A 19,257-nucleotide genomic window follows, 5' to 3' on the forward strand; every position below is an offset into this window, starting at 1 on the left:
AGATGGGGGGGGACTGACAATATTATGGAGTTGGTTGTTTAGATGGGGGGGGGGGGGGGGACTGACAATATTATGGAGTTGGTTGTTTAGATGGGGGGACTGACAATATTATGGAGTTGGTTGTTTAGATGGGGGGGACTGACAATATTATGGAGTTGGTTGTTTAGATGGGGGGACTGACAATATTATGGAGTTGGTTGTTTACTGACAATATTATGGAGTTGGTTGTTTAGATGGGGGGGACTGACAATATTATGGAGTTGGTTGTTTAGATGGGGGGGGGACTGACAATATTATGGAGTTGGTTGTTTAGATGGGGGGGGGGGGGACTGACAATATTATGGAGTTGGTTGTTTAGATGGGGGGGGGGGACTGACAATATTATGGAGTTGGTTGTTTAGATGGGGGTGGTACTGACAATATTATGGAGTTGGTTGTTTAGATGGGGGGGGACTGACAATATTATGGAATTGGTTGTTTAGATGGGGGGGGGGGGCACTGACAGAACATTTCTTTGAGCTCATTACAGGTATTCCTCGTAAGGAACTTTTCATGATCAGAAATCTCTTGGGATTGCTACAGCTTCACACAAACAGCATCTACTGACAAGGGCTATAAAAGCAGAATGAGAAGACAGAAAGCATGGCAAACCTAAAACGATATCAAATAGTATAAAGACAACCATACTGATTGTCCTCGTCTGTGCAACACATTTTCCACCCGGCGATCAAGACTACTCTACCCATTTAGGTGAGTTCAAGTTTTCAATGTGTCTGGACAAGAAAATCATTTCACTATGTAATTATAATTAAATTATAATTATAATTAACCCCCCCCCCCCCCACATTGCATATCTTAAATACATTTTAAAAGCTTGGCATCTAATTCACATCCACATTTCTTAATAGTCAATAAAGTGTTAGATTCTATTATAAACTGACGATGCACATCGGCACGAATATCTGTTGGGATTATTAAATAATGACAATATGATGATTCTGAGGTCGGTCATTCTTCCTCTCAAAAAAATGTTGACTGTTGAACGAGAGGACAGCTGCGACAATATTCATTTTTTTTTTTAAAGGGGAGAAATGTTTTTGTTTATTAATGGCGCTCTGCACTGCGTTGGTGTTGAGTCAATCCAGTCTCTTGAAAACGGCAGCCATCTTGAATCATTGAGTGGTCGGTGTTCGCAGCAGGTCCCACTTCAGCTTCTCCTGCGGCCACTAAAACCAGTTTTATCTCCTACATGCAGATCTTTCCCCTCTAAGAGCTCACCAACACATAGATCATTCTGTAAGAAAAAGAAAGGTCACTGTTTTAGGGGGAAATACTCGTCATTGAAACTAACATTCGTTAAGACACAGAGGATATGAGCTCAAAAAAAACCTCAGCCTTTAAGGCAGATCAGTTATTACTTTCATACCCGTAGCGACAGTAGGAGAGGAGGTAGAGGTAACATACCCATAGAGACAGTAGGAGAGGAGGTAGAGGTAACATACCCGTAGGAGAGGAGATGGAGGAGTTAGAGGTAACATACCCGTAGGAGAGGAGATGGAGGAGTTAGAGGTAACATACCCATAGAGACAGTAGGAGAGGAGGTAGAGGTAACACACCCGTAGGAGAGGAGATGGAGGAGGTAGAGATAACATACCCATAGAGACAGTAGGAGAGGAGGTAGAGATAACATACCCATAGAGACAGTAGGAGAGGAGGTAGAGGTAACATACCCATAGAGACAGTAGGAGAGGAGGTAGAGATAACATACCCATAGGAGAGGAGATGGAGGAGGTAGAGATAACATACCCATAGAGACAGTAGGAGAGGAGGTAGAGATAACATACCCATAGAGACAGTAGGAGAGGAGGTAGAGATAACATACCCGTAGGAGAGGAGATGGAGGAGGTAGAGATAACATACCCATAGAGACAGTAGGAGAGGAGGTAGAGGTAACATACCCGTAGGAGAGGAGATGGAGGAGTTAGAGGTAACATACCCATAGAGACAGTAGGAGAGGAGGTAGAGATAACATACCCATAGGAGAGGAGATGGAGGAGGTAGAGATAACATACCCATAGAGACAGTAGGAGAGGAGGTAGAGATAACATACCCATAGAGACAGTAGGAGAGGAGGTAGAGATAACATACCCATAGGAGAGGAGATGGAGGAGGTAGAGATAACATACCCATAGAGACAGTAGGAGAGGAGGTAGAGATAACATACCCATAGAGACAGTAGGAGAGGAGGTAGAGATAACATACCCATAGGAGAGGAGATGGAGGAGGTAGAGATAACATACCCATAGAGACAGTAGGAGAGGAGGTAGAGGTAACATACCCGTAGGAGAGGAGATGGAGGAGGTTAGAGGTAACATACCCATAGAGACAGTAGGAGAGGAGGTAGAGATAACATACCCATAGGAGAGGAGATGGAGGAGGTAGAGATAACATACCCATAGAGACAGTAGGAGAGGAGGTAGAGGTAACATACCCATAGAGACAGTAGGAGAGGAGGTAGAGGTAACATACCCATAGAGACAGTAGGAGAGGAGGTAGAGATAACATACCCATAGAGACAGTAGGAGAGGAGGTAGAGATAACATACCCGTAGGAGAGGAGATGGAGGAGGTAGAGATAACATACCCATAGAGATAGTAGGAGAGGAGGTAGAGGTAACATACCCATAGAGACAGTAGGAGAGGAGGTAGAGATAACATACCCATAGAGATAGTAGGAGAGGAGGTAGAGGTAACATACCCGTAGGAGAGGAGATGGAGGAGGTAGAGATAACATACCCATAGGAGAGGAGATGGAGGTAGAGATAACATACCCATAGAGATAGTAGAAGAAGGAGAGGAGGTAGAGATAACATACCCATAGAGACAGTAGGAGAAGGAGAGGAGGTAGAGATAACATACCCATAGAGACATACCCGTAGGAGAGGAGATGGAGGAGGTAGAGATAACATACCCATAGAGACAGTAGGAGAGGAGGTAGAGATAACATACCCATAGGAGAGGAGATGGAGGAGATGGAGGTAGAGATAACATACCCATAGAGATAGTAGGAGAGGAGAGTAGAGGTAACATACCCATAGAGATAGTAGGAGAGGAGGTAGAGGTAACATACCCATAGAGATAGTAGGAGGAGGGAGGTAGAGATAACATACCCGTAGGAGAGGAGATGGAGGAGGTAGAGATAACATACCCATAGGAGAGGAGATGGAGGTAGAGATAACATACCCATAGAGATAGTAGAAGAAGGAGAGGAGGTAGAGGTAACATACCCATAGAGATAGTAGAAGAAGGAGAGGAGGTAGAAGGCCAGTTTGCACCAGCCCTCCTTTTGACAGAAGGCCAAGACATCAGCGTTCATGATCGTAGTTGGATCATAGAGGCCTGGACCACTCATCACCGGCCTGCTCGTATACCTGCAGAGAAACGTGACGCATAGACGTCACAAGTTGCTGTGTTTCAACAAATTATTAACCAGGAAATGTGCTGGTTCATGGCAGCGGGACTATTTAAAAAAAAAAAACATTTTTTTTTACAGGTCCACAGGGTTTGAATCTGTATGTGCCTGCATAGAAACACATTTAGGCCTATTTATAGAAACAGGACACGTTTCCTCACAAACCTGATTGAAAATATGACACATTTAGCTGTAGTCTGCATGGTTAAGTCCATTACATTGGTTTCCGTAGAAACAACACTGCAGAATTGCAAGTGGCGTATATCCAAGAGAAATAAAAATCTGTCATCCTGGCTGAGATTCATTAAATGGTTTTAACAAATCATGAACCGTGAAAATTGCCAAAAGGATGGTGAATGTTGCAGCGGAAAACAATTATAAATTAGGTTTAAAATATTTTCAAAGAAAGTGTGTACTTGAACGTACCTCCAGACGTGGTAGGCCAGCAGTGGCATGTTGAGGCCTAGGGTGAGCCACTCAGCAGCACACAGGAACATCACGCAGAAGAACACATGGATGAGATACTCCGGGAGTACGAGCTGGATGAACATGTAAACAACACAGTGATATCAACAAGATCAGAGTCTTCAGACCTCAATAAAATACACTCAAATGTACTCACTGCTATGCAGAAAACAGATACAGTAGAAATTAGAGACAGAGACTGAAAATGTACGCAAGACTTGCATGTTGTTTTGGGTCATAGAATGATTGTTGCCTTTGTTCAGCAAAATGTTAACGTACAGTGGACACCATGAGCATTAATTAAATAGATATGGGGACTAACAGACTAACTGTTAAGACATTCCCTTGACATGCGTTTTAGTCCCTTTATCGTTTGTGACAGTAGCTTCCATAACATTACTAGACAGTAGCTTCTATAACATTACTAGACAGTAGCTTCTATAACATTACTAGACAGTAGCTTCTATAACATTACTAGACAGTAGCTTCTATAACATTACTAGACAGTAGCTTCCCTAACATTACTAGACAGTAGCTTCTATAACATTACTAGACAGTAGCTTCTATAACATTACTAGACAGTAGCTTCCATAACATTACTAGACAGTAGCTTCTATAACATTACTAGACAGTAGCTTCCATAACATTACTAGACAGTAGCTTCTATAACATTAGCAGCAGCAGACTATGCCATGAGTGTGTCCTATTCCCTAAGTAGTGCACTATATTTGACCAGGACCCGTGGGGGCTCAGATGTAAAGTAGTGCACTACATTTGACCAGGACCCGTGGGGGCTCGGATGTAAAGTAGTGCACTACATTTGACCAGGACCCGTGGGGGCTCAGATGTAAAGTAGTGCACTACATTTGACCAGGACCCCGTAGGGCTCAGATGTAAAGTAGTGCACTACATTTGACCAGGACCCCGTGGGGCTCAGATGTAAAGTAGTGCACTACATTTGACCAGGACCCCGTAGGGCTCAGATGTAAAGTAGTGCACTACATTTGACCAGGACCCGTGGGGGCTCGGATGTAAAGTAGTGCACTACATTTGACCAGGACCCCGTGGGGCTCAGATGTAAAGTAGTGCACTACATTTGACCAGGACCCCGTAGGGCTCAGATGTAAAGTAGTGCACTACATTTGACCAGGACCCGTGGGGGCTCGGATGTAAAGTAGTGCACTCTAATGAATATTCCGTCCGATTCAGTCTTTCCCCATAGGACAGGGCTACTGTGACGTCATCTGGTCTCGGCTCAGGCCTAAAGAAAGACACGCATTCAAACGAAGAGATGTGGGGGGGGTGTGATAGTAGATGTCATGTTACACTAGACTAGATGTATGTCTACTGATTCTTCTTCTTCAGCTGCTTTTTGTTTTTTGCCTTAAATCATAGAAAGGTGGTATGGTTGTTGTGCGACACTACAGCTGAACAGTCCAGGCTATAAGGGAACACAAAGCACGGATTAACCAGTCCTGAGACCCACAGTTTTACCCACAGTGTTATTTAATCTCATAAACTCTTGGTTTAAAGAGCCTCCTGTCTGTCCTCACAAAATCCCACGATCAACTGTAGGAGATCTGGCAGTGTGACTAGACTACTCGTTCAATATTATAGGCACCCGAGCCTAGTATTCTCAGAACTCAAATGTAGGCTGGACCCTACTTCAAAAACGTTGATTTAATAAAATTACCTCCTTGGGAAAAGTTGGTATGTTATAATAGTAAATCCTGGGTATAATGGGTAATTATTAGTGAATTAATCATTTTTGTTAATATTTTATTTTACCTTTATTTAAATAGGCAAGTCAGTTAAGAACAAATTCTTATTTACAATGACGGCCTGGGAACAGTGAGTTAACTGCCTTGTTCAGGGGCAGAACGACAGATTTGTACCTTGACAGCTCGGGGGTTTGAACCTTCCGGTTACTAGCCCAACGCTCTAACCACTAGGCTACCGCCCCATAATGGGTCATTTTATATTAGGGATATAACAATGGCAAGTCCGTTAAGAACAAATTCTTATTTACAATGGCGACCTACCGGGAGAACAGTGGGTTAACTGCCTTGTTCAGGGACAGAACAACAGATTTGTTTTTTTCCTTTGTCAGCTCGGGGATTCGATCTTGCAACCTTCCGGTTCCAGTCCCAACGCTCTAACCGCTAGGCTACCCTGCCGCCTCTACACTCTAACCACTAGGCTACCATGCCGCCCCTACACTCTAACCACTAGGCTACATGCCTCCTCTACACTCTAACCACTAGGCTACCTGCCACCTCTACACTCTAACCACTAGGCTACCATGCCGCCCCTACACTCTAACCACTAGGCTACCCTGCCGCCCCTCCACTCTAACCACTAGGCTACCCTGCCTCCTCTACACTCTAACCACTAGGCTACCCTGCCTCCTCTACACTCTAACCACTAGGCTACCCTGCCTCCTCTACACTCTAACCACTAGGCTACCCTGCCTCCTCTACACTCTAACCACTAGGCTACCCTGCCACCTCTACACTCTAACCACTAGGCTACCCTGCCTCCTCTACACTCTAACCACTAGGCTACCCTGCCTCCTCTACACTCTAACCACTAGACTACCTGCCCCCTCTACACTCTAACCACTAGGCTACCCTGCCGCCTCTACACTCTAACCACTAGGCTACCCTGCCACCTCTACGCTCTAACCACTAGGCTACCCTGCCGCCTCTACACTCTAACCACTAGGCTACCCTGCCACCTCTACACTCTAACCACTAGGCTACCCTGCCGCCTCTACACTCTAACCACTAGGCTAATCTGCCGCCTCTACACTCTAACCACTAGGCTACCCTGCCACCTCTACACTCTAACCACTAGGCTACCCTGCCCCCTCTACACTCTAACCACTAGGCTACCCTGCCACCTCTACACTCTAACCACTAGGCTACCCTGCCCCCTCTACACTCTAACCACTAGGCTACCCTGCCCCCTCTACACTCTAACCACTAGACTACCCTGCCACCTCTACACTCTAACCACTAGGCTACCCTGCCTCCTCTACACTCTAACCACTAGGCTACCCTGCCGCCTCTACACTCTAACCACTAGGCTACCCTGCCACCTCTACACTCTAACCACTAGGCTACCCTGCCTCCTCTACACTCTAACCACTAGGCTACCCTGCCACCTCTACACTCTAACCACTAGGCTACCCTGCCACCTCTACACTCTAACCACTAGGCTACCCTGCCACCTCTACACTCTAACCACTAGGCTACCCTGCCACCTCTACACTCTAACCACTAGGCTACCCTGCCACCTCTACACTCTAACCACTAGGCTACCTCCCCTCTACACTCTAACCACTAGGCTACCCTGCCGCCTCTAACCAACCACTAGGCTACCCTGCCGCCTCTACACTCTAACCACTAGGCTACCTGCCACCTCTACACTCTAACCACTAGGCTACCCTGCCGCCTCTACACTCTAACCACTAGGCTACCTCCCACCTCTACACTCTAACCACTAGGCTACCTCCCACCTCTACACTCTAACCACTAGGCTACCTCCCACCTCTACACTCTAACCACTAGGCTACCCTGCCGCCTCTACACTCTAACCACTAGGCTACCCTGCCACCTCTACACTCTAACCACTAGGCTACCCTGCCGCCTCTACACTCTAACCACTAGGCTACCCTGCCGCCTCTACACTCTAACCACTAGGCTAATCTGCCGCCTCTACACTCTAACCACTAGGCTACCTGCCACCTCTACACTCAACCACTAGGCTACCTCCCACCTCTACACTCTAACCACTAGGCTACCCTGCATGTCTCTAACCACTAGGCTACCCTGCCACCTCCACACTCTAACCACTAGGCTGTGCCACCTCTACACTCTAACCACTAGGCTACCCTGCCCCCTCTACACTCTAACCACTTGGCTACCCTGCCACCTCTACACTCTAACCACTGGCTACCTGCCACCTCTACACTCTAACCACTAGGCTACCTGCCACCTCTACACTCTAACCACTAGGCTACCTGCCACCTCTACACTCTAACCACTAGGCTACCCTGCCACCTTCACACTCTAACCACTAGGCTACCCTGCCACCTCTACACTCTAACCACTAGGCTACCTGCCACCTCTACACTCTAACCACTAGGCTACCTACCACCTCTACACTCTAACCACTAGGCTAATCTGCTGCCTCTTATCAGAGAACACTACATGCAAACAGAACTGTTACGCTCTGATCATTTGCATGTCTTTTCAGTTAACCACTCACTGTATGTAGCACCACGTTCATCAATAACAACATTGGTACCTATGTCCATGTGTCTCTGCACGTCCCAATGCTTTTGATGAACCCTCTTACTGTGTAATAAAACTGAACCTCCTACTGACCAAGACCGCCCCAATGGCACCCTATTCCCTATATAGTGCACTACTTTAGACCAGAGCCCTATGGAACCCTATTCCCTATATATAGTGCACTACTTTAGACCAGAGCCCTATGGGACCCTATTCCCTATATAGTGCACTACTTTAGACCAGAGCCCTATGGAACCCTATTCCCTATACCCTATATATAGTGCACTACTTTAGACCAGAGCCCTATGGGACCCTATTTCCCTATTTATAGTGCACTACTTTAGACCAGAGCCCTATGGGACCCTATTCCCTATTTATAGTGCACTATTTTAGACCAGAGCCCTATGGGACCCTATTCCCTATATATAGTGCACTACTTTAGACCAGAGCCCTATGGGACCCTATTCCCTATATAGTGCACTACTTTAGACCAGAGCCCTATAAAACCCTATTCCCTATATAGTGCACTACTTTAGACCAGAGCCCTATAAAACCCTATTCCCTATATAGTGCACTACTTTAGACCAGAGCCCTATAAAACCCTATTCCCTATATAGTGCTCTACTTTAGACCAGAGCCCTATAAAACCCTATTCCCTATATAGTGCTCTACTTTAGACCATAGCTCATAGGGATGCAGGCTTAATGTTTAGAATAAAAGTGTCCCCAAATACATTTCAGCGCAGCTTGAAAATAGATTTCTCTTAAAATGATTTAATCTTCACCCCCAACTTTCATTACACTTAGATGTTTCAACATTTTTTAAAGTATGAAACAAAGAGAAAACCATGACGAGCCCTCTGCATACATGGAAACATAGAAGTCTGGTAGAACAGGTTGAAACTCCCGTCTACCCTACAAAGCTATACTGTCCTCTCTAATCATTAAAGATCTCATGGGGAAAACACGCTGGGCGGGCACACACACACACACACACACACACACACACACACACACACACACACACACACACACACACACACACACACACACACACACACACACACACACACACACACAGGCACACACACAGACACACACACAGACACAAATGCAACGTAGTGACATTGAGACATGTTGTACACATGACTGCCCCCCCCCCACAATTTACTTGACTTTGGACTCTGGACTCAACTCCTGAGGATGTTTGGCTGACTGAGTTGAGGTCTGACGGTCTCAGACAAGACATCCTATGAACTGCATAGAGCCTGGTCGGTAATGCCAGGTCATTTCTAATACCAATGAGCGCAGAACGTTGAGGCTTGAATCAATAACCCTGCTGCTGTAAATTAGTCCAACGTCTCTTGAGATTCGTTGACTGAAAAAGACGTTTGCAAACACTCCCCATGTGCAGAAGTGACGGACTGGAGACCGAAACGGCATTTTATATCGGAGATTGGTACAAACATTCAATTATTTTCATATTTTTGACCTTTTCAACAGTCTTTATGCCATTAAAATGGTACATAAAAAAAGCAGATTACAAAACAGTAAAAGTGTTAAGAGTTTGACAGCTGACAAGATCACTATAGACTATAGAAGATCACTATAGACTATAGAAGATCACTATAGACTATAGAAGATCACTATAGACTATAGAAGATCACTATAGACTATAGAAGATCACTATAGGCTATAGAAGATCACTATAGGCTATAGAAGATCACTATAGGCTATAGAAGATCACTATAGACTATAGAAGATCACTATAGACTATAGAAGATCACTATAGACTATAGAAGATCACTATAGGCTATAGAAGATCTATAGAAGAAGATCACTATAGACTATAGAAGATCACTATAGACTATAGAAGATCTCTATAGACTATAGAAGATCACTATAGACTATAGACTATAGAAGATCACTATAGACTATAGAAGATCACTATAGAAGATCACTATAGAAGATCACTATAGACTATAGAAGATCACTATAGACTATAGAAGATCACTATAGACTATAGAAGATCACTATAGACTATAGAAGATCACTATAGACTATAGAAGATCACTATAGACTATAGAAGATCACTATAGACTATAGAAGATCACTATAGACTATAGAAGATCACTATAGACTATAGAAGCCATCCAGCCGTAACCTCATCCAGCCTGACCGCAACCTCATCCAGCCAGGCCGTAACCTCATCCAGCCTGACCGCAACCTCATCCAGCCTGACCGCAACCTCATCCAGCCAGGCCGCAACCTCATCCAGCCAGGCCGCAACCTCATCCAGCCAGGCCGCAACCTCATCCAGCCAGGCCGCAACCTCATCCAGCCAGGCCGCAACCTCATCCAGCCAGGCCGTAACCTCATCCAGCCAGGCCGCAACCTCATCCAGCCAGGCCGCAACCTCATCCAGCCAGGCCGCAACCTCATCCAGCCAGGCCGCAACCTCATCCAGCCAGGCCGCAACCTCATCCAGCCAGGCCGTAACTTCATCCAGCCAGGCCGTAACTTCATCCAGCCTGACTGCACATATTATAGAAAGCAGATCAGTATGCAGTCGATGAAGTCAGGGGAAAGATGTCACCTGCAACCATTAAGTCTATACTTACCGGATTTAATGTGTTACATTGGTCTATCGGATTCTTGTAATCAGTCTTCAGTTCATCAAATGCGATGATCTGGAGAGAAAGAGAGAACATATGCTTGCTGTTTGGGGTTTTAGGCTGGGTTTCTGTACAGCACTTTGAGATATCAGCTGATGTACGAAGGGCTATATAAATAAATTGGATTTGATTTGAACGTATGCCTGTGTAAGTAAGTTACTTCTTCCCCATTCTTATTCGACAAAGACAACTGGACCATTGAACAAAAACAAAGGCTGCAGATTGCAAATGTCCTGGAACAATGTTGGCCATATGCAATGAGGGACAGTTGTTGTCTTTCATAGAGAATACGTATCCTCCTATTTGTTATTTCAATGTCCTCCCCGGTACAACTTGCCTACAACAATGGCTGGTACAACAAGCATAACATGCTGCGTTGCAAAATAAATTTAAACGTTAAGTTATTCAATCATTGCACCCACACTGCTCACGCGCGCGCCAAAGACAGTCTGCGTTGCCAAGCGCTAAAATAGAAGTCAGTTCTATGTGTGACGTTGAACGAGGTGCAAGTCCTGCCTCTCCCATCTCCTCATTGGTTTACAGCAGATAGTTCATCTTTCAAAAATCACCCACGTGGCCGAGTTTGGTCAGTCGTCATGGTAACTGAGATGCCAATCGCCATATGGAAAAAGCCTGGAAGGAGGAGACGAGAAACGATTTGGTCGATCGTTTTGTATGTGGATTAATTGTAGGAGTACGTAAACAACTCAATGTTTATATCCCTGGACAAATTAGCTAGCAACCTCAAGCTAGCTCAATAGGACACATTAGCTAGCTAGTTTAAATTGCCATAAATGTTTAATGCTTTTCGACCTGTCCCCAAATTAATATAATTGGTTCAGAGTTTGTTTTGATATTGTCCTGATAACATTAGGTGTGGGAGGACAAAAATCAATTTGCGCACGCTTGTGGACTGTTTGGGTACAGTGTTTAGGGGCCAACAACATTATGCGAGTCTGGTGACTAGGACATGGAATCAAAACACAGTAAGTCTTTAGCTAATGGGACGATTCAAAGGGGATCGAAAATATCTAAGTAAAATCGAAAGGTTAGAATATAGATGACTGGGCCAAAAAAGTAAACATGACAGAGAATGACAGCAATCAAATCAGATGATTTCCATCACCTAACAACGAGGCCCCGGTTCATTACTGCATAAAGTAGCTAGTTTAGTTTGCTCGTCAACTACCGTGTTCACCCGTTTGAAATGTAGGAAGCTAATGCTATACGTAGAATGTATGCACACATGACTGTAAGTCGCTTTGGATAAAAGCGTCTGCTAAATGGCATATATTATTATATTATATATTGCTACACTGAACAAAAATATAAACCCAAAGTGTTGGTCCCATGTTTCAAGAGCGAAAATAAAATATCCCAAAAATATCACAATTTTCTGCACAAATGTGTTTACATCCCCGTTAGTGAGCAGGTGTGGCATATCAAGAAGCTGATTCAACAGCATGATCATTACACAGATGTTACCTTGTGTTGGGGACAATAAAAGGCCACTAAAAACGTGCAGTTTTGTCACATCAATGACACAGAGGTCTCAAATTGAGGGAGAGTGCAACTGGCATACTGACTGCAGGAATGTCCACCAGATCATTTCTCTACCATAAGCCACCTCCCATCGTTTTAGAGAATATGTCCAATCTTCATCAAAACAGCAGACCACGTGTTACCACGCCTGCCCAGGACCTCCACATCCGGGTTCGTCTGACAAGCCACCGGGACAGCTGATGAAACTGAGTATTAGTATATAAGCCCTCTTTAGTGGGGGGGGGGGGGACTCATTCTGATTGGCTGGGCGTATTGGCTGCGATTAAGGCCTTATAATGGATTTATTTCAATAAGAGATTTCCTTATATGAACTGTAACTCATTCAAATCGTGAATTGTTGCGTTTATAATTTGTGTTCAGTATAATTAGTTACCTAGCGAGTATAAACTAATAGCGTTACCATTTAGCCAGCTCTGGTAACGTTAACGGATGTCGATATAGTTTACTAGCTGGCTGACGTTTAAATTCAGAGTTTAACAAAAAGGTTTGTTTAGAAAAGGTAGGCCAATATTATTTGAAAGCGAATGAAAACAAAATGACTCGGTCTTTTCGGTCAAACAGCACGGATGTACGGTGCCATTCATTCTTGGTTAGTTATTAAACTAACGAATGACAAGCATGTTTAATTGCATAACGTAGGTTATCTATATTGCCTAGCTACATCACTATAGTTCAAGTCATACAAATTGATTATGATACCAATATAGCTACTTACATGCCAAATAGCGAAGAAAATGAGAGCGGCCGTAAGCAATAGCGCCAGCATGTAACAAAAGGCCGCGAATGTGAACGCCATGTTTGTGTTGCTTTGCTGGCTGATATCTATAACCACCGAGATCTGTCACCCGTTGCCTTCCAGAGGGAAGCGAGAAACTACAAAACGCAGACCAGGGGCAACAAAAAAAAGATGCTGCGTTCAAAACAACTGGGAACTCGGGCATCTCTGACTTCAGTCGTTCCAAGACAACTGGGAACTCGGGAAGAAACGAGCTCCAACGGGAGGGGGGGGTAATATTTTTTTGAATGGTCATCCAACTCAGAATTTCAAGTTTATAAACTGGAGTTCCGACCTGATAATCACAGATTTCCTGATTTTACTTTTCTTTTTTTTCTTCTTCAAAGTCGCAGTTCTTCTTCGATGAGGTTTAACGGCGGTTGTCATCCAATGAATGTTACATTACCGCCACCTACTAGGCTGGGAGTACAACTCCCTTACACTTTGCTTGAAAAATAAAAAACCATACCATCTAACACAGGGGTGGGCAATTCCAGTCGTCGAATGCCTGATAGACTGTGACACTAAACACAACACTCACACCTTTAAAAAAATAAAATAATAATAATAACTATAATACAAAATAACACCACCCTACTCCACTATTTAAATATATTTAGTCCTACTTCAGGCCAACAACCTGAAAGGATGGGACACCACCACTTCACACCCTGTAACTCTTCTGATGTCAAGTCTCGCAAACCCAAATACTGCTCTGTAGCTGCCACCACAACCTCTGATCCAGAGGGGTTGGGTTAAATGCAGAAGACACATTTCAGATGAACACATTCAGTTGGATAACTGACTAGGTATCCCCCTTTCCCAACCTCCATTTTCTGCAACTTACGTTCCATCCCTGCAGTACAGTTGATAGCCATTGCTATAAATGCTATAAATCCAATCTTACTGAAGAATATATCACTTGTTGGTTTATTGCTCTGTTCTGGTACAGATCTACTAGTCACTCCACTCCTCTCAGGATCCCTCCCTCTGTTCTGGTACAGATCTACTACACCCCTCCTCTCAGGATCCCTCCCTCTGTTCTGGTACAGATCTACTACACCTCTCCTCTCAGGATCCCTCCCTCTGTTCTGGTACAGATCTAGTCACACCTCTCCTCTCAGGATCCCTCCCTCTGTTCTGGTACAGATCTACTACACCCATCCTCTCAGGATCCCTCCCTCTGTTCTGGTACAGATCTACTAGTCACACCTCTCCTCTCAGGATCCCTCCCTCTGTTCTGGTACAGATCTACTACACCCATCCTCTCAGGATCCCTCCCTCTGTTCTGGTACAGATCTACTACACCCCTCCTCTCAGGATCCCTCCCTCTGTTCTGGTACAGATCTACTAGTCACTCCACTCCTCTCAGGATCCCTCCCCCTTGACCCGTCTTCCTCTACTTTCTTCACTGCATCAGCATAGGTCAACTTCTGCACTACTCCAACCCTGGAAACCTCAACCTGCCTCTCTGGCACGGGACATTTCTGATCCACAGCCCCATGGGCACCCTTACAATTAACACATACCACTACTTTCCCCAATGCTACACATTCCTTTGTCTCATGTACTTCTGCACACTTCTCACACCGAGGAACCACACTCCTGCACACTGCTGCCACATGCCCATAAGCTGGACATCTGTAACAACGTAATGTATTCAGCACAAAAGCTTGTACAGGATAACCTATATATCCTAACATCACTTTGTCAGGGAAAGACAACATCAAAACTCAGAAGAACAGACGACGACTCTTGTGTTTCACCACTCACAGCACCCCTGTCTGTGTCGCACCAAACGACGAGCATCACAAACACCGGGAATCTTCCCCTTCAGTTGGTCAGCTTCTACATTTACCGCTATTAATCACTCCTTTCAATGACGCCCTTTTCATAAGAACAAAACGATTCACATTTCTTGCCCCTGTTCATTTAACACGGAGAGCCTTCTCCTTCTGACCAGCAGAAACACAAACAATTATCACAAGACCACTTGTGGTTCCCCTCACCGATTCCACAGCACCCAACTCTTGTTTTCACCCACCCTGAAAATACAAATGGATCAGCCCAAAAGGCAAGGGTCTTTCCAAAAACGTCACAGACTCATCTTTAACCTGACCCTTGGTGCAAGCCTCGGGCGTCGAGAACTTCACCACACCTACCACCTCTGATACTTTGACCTCATTCACTTCCATTTCTCCTCCTGTCTTCAGCTCACACTGGGTACACTTTCTACCATTCTTCTTTAACAAACCATTTTCCTTTAATCCACCATTTTAACCGACTCAAGCTCACCCTCTCTCTCTCTCTCTCTCTCTCTCTCTCTCTCTCTCTCTCTCTCTCTCTCTCTCTCTCTCTCTCTCTCTCTCTCTCTCTCTTCTCTCCTCCTCTGTCTCTCTGTCTCTCTGTCTCTCTCTCTCTCTCTCTCTCTCTCTCTCTCTCTTAGACCTCCTCTGCCTCTCTTTTCCCTCCATTCCTCCTCCGTATTCCAAGTACAAGTCTCCTTATGTTAATACTACACTTCTCCTGACATACATCTTGTTCTTGCCTTCTCAAGGGACGGGCCATTTAACTGGCTGTCACAACCTCCAATCAGCAGGAACCCCTCGGGATGTAGCGCTCAACAGTGCATCCCACTTATAAAACAGCTGCTTCGTCTTGGATGTTCTTCTTTCTCAAGGGACACTACCGCAACAGTTTTCCATTTCAAACAAGCTCTTCCAACCACCACCCCCCGTCTTGGCTTCATGCTTTCCAGCAGCCTATTTGATCTGATACCCTCTTCCAAGAACGCAATGCTTTCCACACTGTTATTAAATGCTGTCATGGAAATTATAATGCGCTTTTCTCCATAATGTAGATGTCATATTTCACACATAGATAGATTCCAGTCAAAAGTCAACGCCCACAATAAGTTCATATGACCTTTTTGTATGGCAGTGTTCAAGTCAAATCAAATCAAACTATGTACAGATAATAAACAGCGAGGAGCAGCAGAGGACAGGTAGCATTGGTAGCCGTTTGATCAACTGTTTCAGACTGAGTCTTATTGTTTCAGCGGTCTTATGGCTTGGGGGTAGAAGCTTTTAAGGAGCCTCTTGGACCTAGACGTGGTGCTCCGGTACCGCTCGCTGTGTGGTAGCAGAGAGAATAGTCTATGACTTGGGAGGCTGGAGTCTTTGACCATTTTTTGGGCCTTCCTCTGACACCGCCTGGTATAGAGGTCCTGGATGGTAAGGAAGCTTGTCCTCAGTGATGTGCTTGGTCGTACCGACTACCCTCTGTAAGTGCCTTGCAAACAGAGGGATGCTGAATAGGCTAAACTTAGCTAGCTGGTATTTGCTTACAATGAAACTGAACATGTTTCTCTCTCCTCCATTTTGGAAGAAATTAATGTGCAAAACTGTTCAAATATTGTCTCTCTTTCTGTGAGTCAAATACTCACCACGTTTTATGCACTGCAGTGCTAGCTAGCTGTAGCTTATGCTTTCAGTACTAAATTCATTCTCTGATCCTTTGATTGGGTAGACAACATGTCAGTTCATGCTGCAAGAACTCTGATAGGTTGGAGGACGTCCTCCAGAAGTCGTCATAATTACTGTGTAAGTCTATGGAAGGGGGTGAGAACCATGAGCCTCCTAGGTTTTGTATTGAAGTCAATGTACTCAGAGGAGGACGGAAGCTAGCTGTCCTCCGGCTACATCATGGTGCTACCCTACAGAGTACCTTCATTGCAAAATTGTGTGTTTTAATCAATTATTTGGTGACGTGAATATATTTAGTATAGTTTTGTCTAAAAATAACTTTAAATGTTTGACAATTTTTATTTTTTATGAAAATCACTGAGGAGGATGGTCCACCATTTCCTCCTCTGAGGAGCCTCCACTGGTGTTATGAGCCATGATCAGCCTTTCAAAACACTCCATGGCTACATACGTGAGTGCTACGGGTCGGTAGTCATTTAGGCAGGTTACCTTAGTGTATTGGGGCACAGGGACTCTGGTGGTCTGCTTGAAACATGTAGGCATTACAGACTCAGTCAGAGACAGGTTGAAAATGTCAGTGAAGACACTTGCCAGTTGGTCTGCGCATGCTTCAAGTACACGTCCTGGTAATCCGTGTGGCCTTGTGAATGTTGACCTGTTTAAAGGTCTTACTCACATTGGCTACGGAGAGCGTGATCACACAGTTGTCCGGAACAGCTGGTGCTCTAATGCATGCTCAGTGTTGCTTGCCTTGAAGCGTGCATAGAAGTCATTTAGCTCTTCTGGTTGGCTCGTGTCACTGGGCAGCTCGCGGCTGGGTTTCCCTTTGTAGTCTGTAATAGTTTTCTGGCCCTCCCACATCCGACAAGCATCAGAGCCGGTGTAGAAGGATTCAATCTTAGTCCTGTATTGATGCTTTGCCTGTTTGATGTTTCGTTGGAGGTCATAGCGGGATTTCTTATAAGCATCTGGGTTAGGTGTCCCACTCCTCGAAAGCGGCAGCCTTTAGCTCAATGCAGATTTTGGTTTTAATCCATGGCTTCTGGTTGAGGTATGTACGTACGGTCACCATGGGAACGACGTCGTCGATCCACTTATTGATGAAGCCGGTTACTGATGTGGTATATCGGATGAATCCCGGAACATATTCCAGTCTGTGCAAAACATTATTGTAGTTTAGCATCCGCGTCTGTGTGGAGTAAAGGTGGTCTAGAGTTGTTTTTTTCCCCTCTGGTTGCACATTTGACATGCTGGTAGAAATGAAGTAAAATTGATGACATTTTTCCCTGCATTAAAGTCCCCAGCCACTAGGAGCGCCACCTCTTGATGAGCAGTTTCCTGTTTGCTTATGGATTTATGCAGCTCGTTCAATGCGGACCTAGTGCCAGCATTGGTTTGTGGTCAAATTAGTGGATTCAACTATTTCAGCCACACCTGTTGTTGACAGGTGTATAAAATCAAGCACACAGCCATGCAATCTCCATAGACAAACCAGAATGGCCTTACTGAAGAGATCAGTGACATTCAACGTGGCACCTTCATAGGATGCCACCTTTCCTACAAGTGAGTCCTTAATATTTCTGCCCTGCTAGAGCTGCCCCAGTCTTGTAAGTGCTGTTACTGTGAAGTGGAAACGTCCATGGAGCAACAACGGCTCAGCCGTGAAGTGGTAGGCCACACAAGCTCACAGAACATGACCGCAGAATAGAGTGTGAAAATCATCTGTCTTCGGTTGCAACACTAGAGTTCCAAACTGCCTCTGGAAGCAACGTCAGCACAATAACTGTTGGTCGGGAGCTTCATGAAATGGGTTTCCATGGCAGAGCATCCGCACACAAGCCTAGGATCACCATGCGCAATGACAAGCATTGGCTTGACTGGTATAAAGCTCACCACCATTGGACTCTGGAGCAGTGGAAACGTGTTCTCTGGAGTGATTAATCACTCTTTAACATCTGGCAGTCCAACTGACAAATCTGAGTTTGGCGAATGCTATTTGCCCCGATGCATAGTGTAAACTAAAGTTTGGTGAAGGAGGAATAATGGTCTGGGGCTGTTTTTCATGGTTCAGGCCCCTTAGTTCCACTGTAGGGAAATCTTAACATTACAATAAACAATGACATTCTAGACAATTCTGTGCTTCCAACTTTGTGGCAACAGTTTGGGGAAGGCCCTTCCCTGTTTCAGGCCCCGTGCACAAAGCTAGAGGTCCAAAAATAAATGGGTTTGTCAAAATCGGTGTGGAAGAACTTGACTGGCCTACACAGAGCCCTGACCCCAACCCCATCGAACACCTTTGGGATGAATTGGAACACTGACTGCGAGCCAGGCCTAATCGTTCCAACATCAGTGCCCGACCTAACTAATGTGCTTGTGCTGAATGGGAAGCAAGTCCCCTTGGAAATGTTCCAACATCTAGTGGAAAGCCTTCCCAGAAGAGTGGAGGCTGTCATGGCAGCAATGTTCCAACATCTAGTGGAAAGCCTTCCCAGAAGAGTGGAGGCTGTCATGGCAGCAATGTTCCAA

The 19,257-nt window shown here is 45.0% G+C and overlaps 1 protein-coding gene across 1 annotated transcript; it reads right to left on the reverse strand.

Moving 5' to 3' along the window:
- Nucleotides 1-813: 813 nt before the first annotated feature.
- LOC124046786 (protein cornichon homolog 1-like) lies at nt 814-13,441 on the reverse strand. Its single transcript, XM_046367538.1, has 5 exons — nt 13,187-13,441; nt 10,855-10,923; nt 3,898-4,010; nt 3,287-3,430; nt 814-1,294 (listed from the first exon to the last, which is right to left on the reverse strand). Exons 1-5 carry the CDS (start codon nt 13,265-13,267, stop codon nt 1,267-1,269), a joined length of 435 nt encoding a protein of 144 aa, XP_046223494.1. The 5' UTR covers nt 13,268-13,441; the 3' UTR covers nt 814-1,266.
- Nucleotides 13,442-19,257: the final 5,816 nt, after the last annotated feature.

Source organism: Oncorhynchus gorbuscha, linkage group LG10 (assembly GCF_021184085.1).
Source record: "Oncorhynchus gorbuscha isolate QuinsamMale2020 ecotype Even-year linkage group LG10, OgorEven_v1.0, whole genome shotgun sequence".
NCBI lineage: Eukaryota > Metazoa > Chordata > Actinopteri > Salmoniformes > Salmonidae > Oncorhynchus > Oncorhynchus gorbuscha.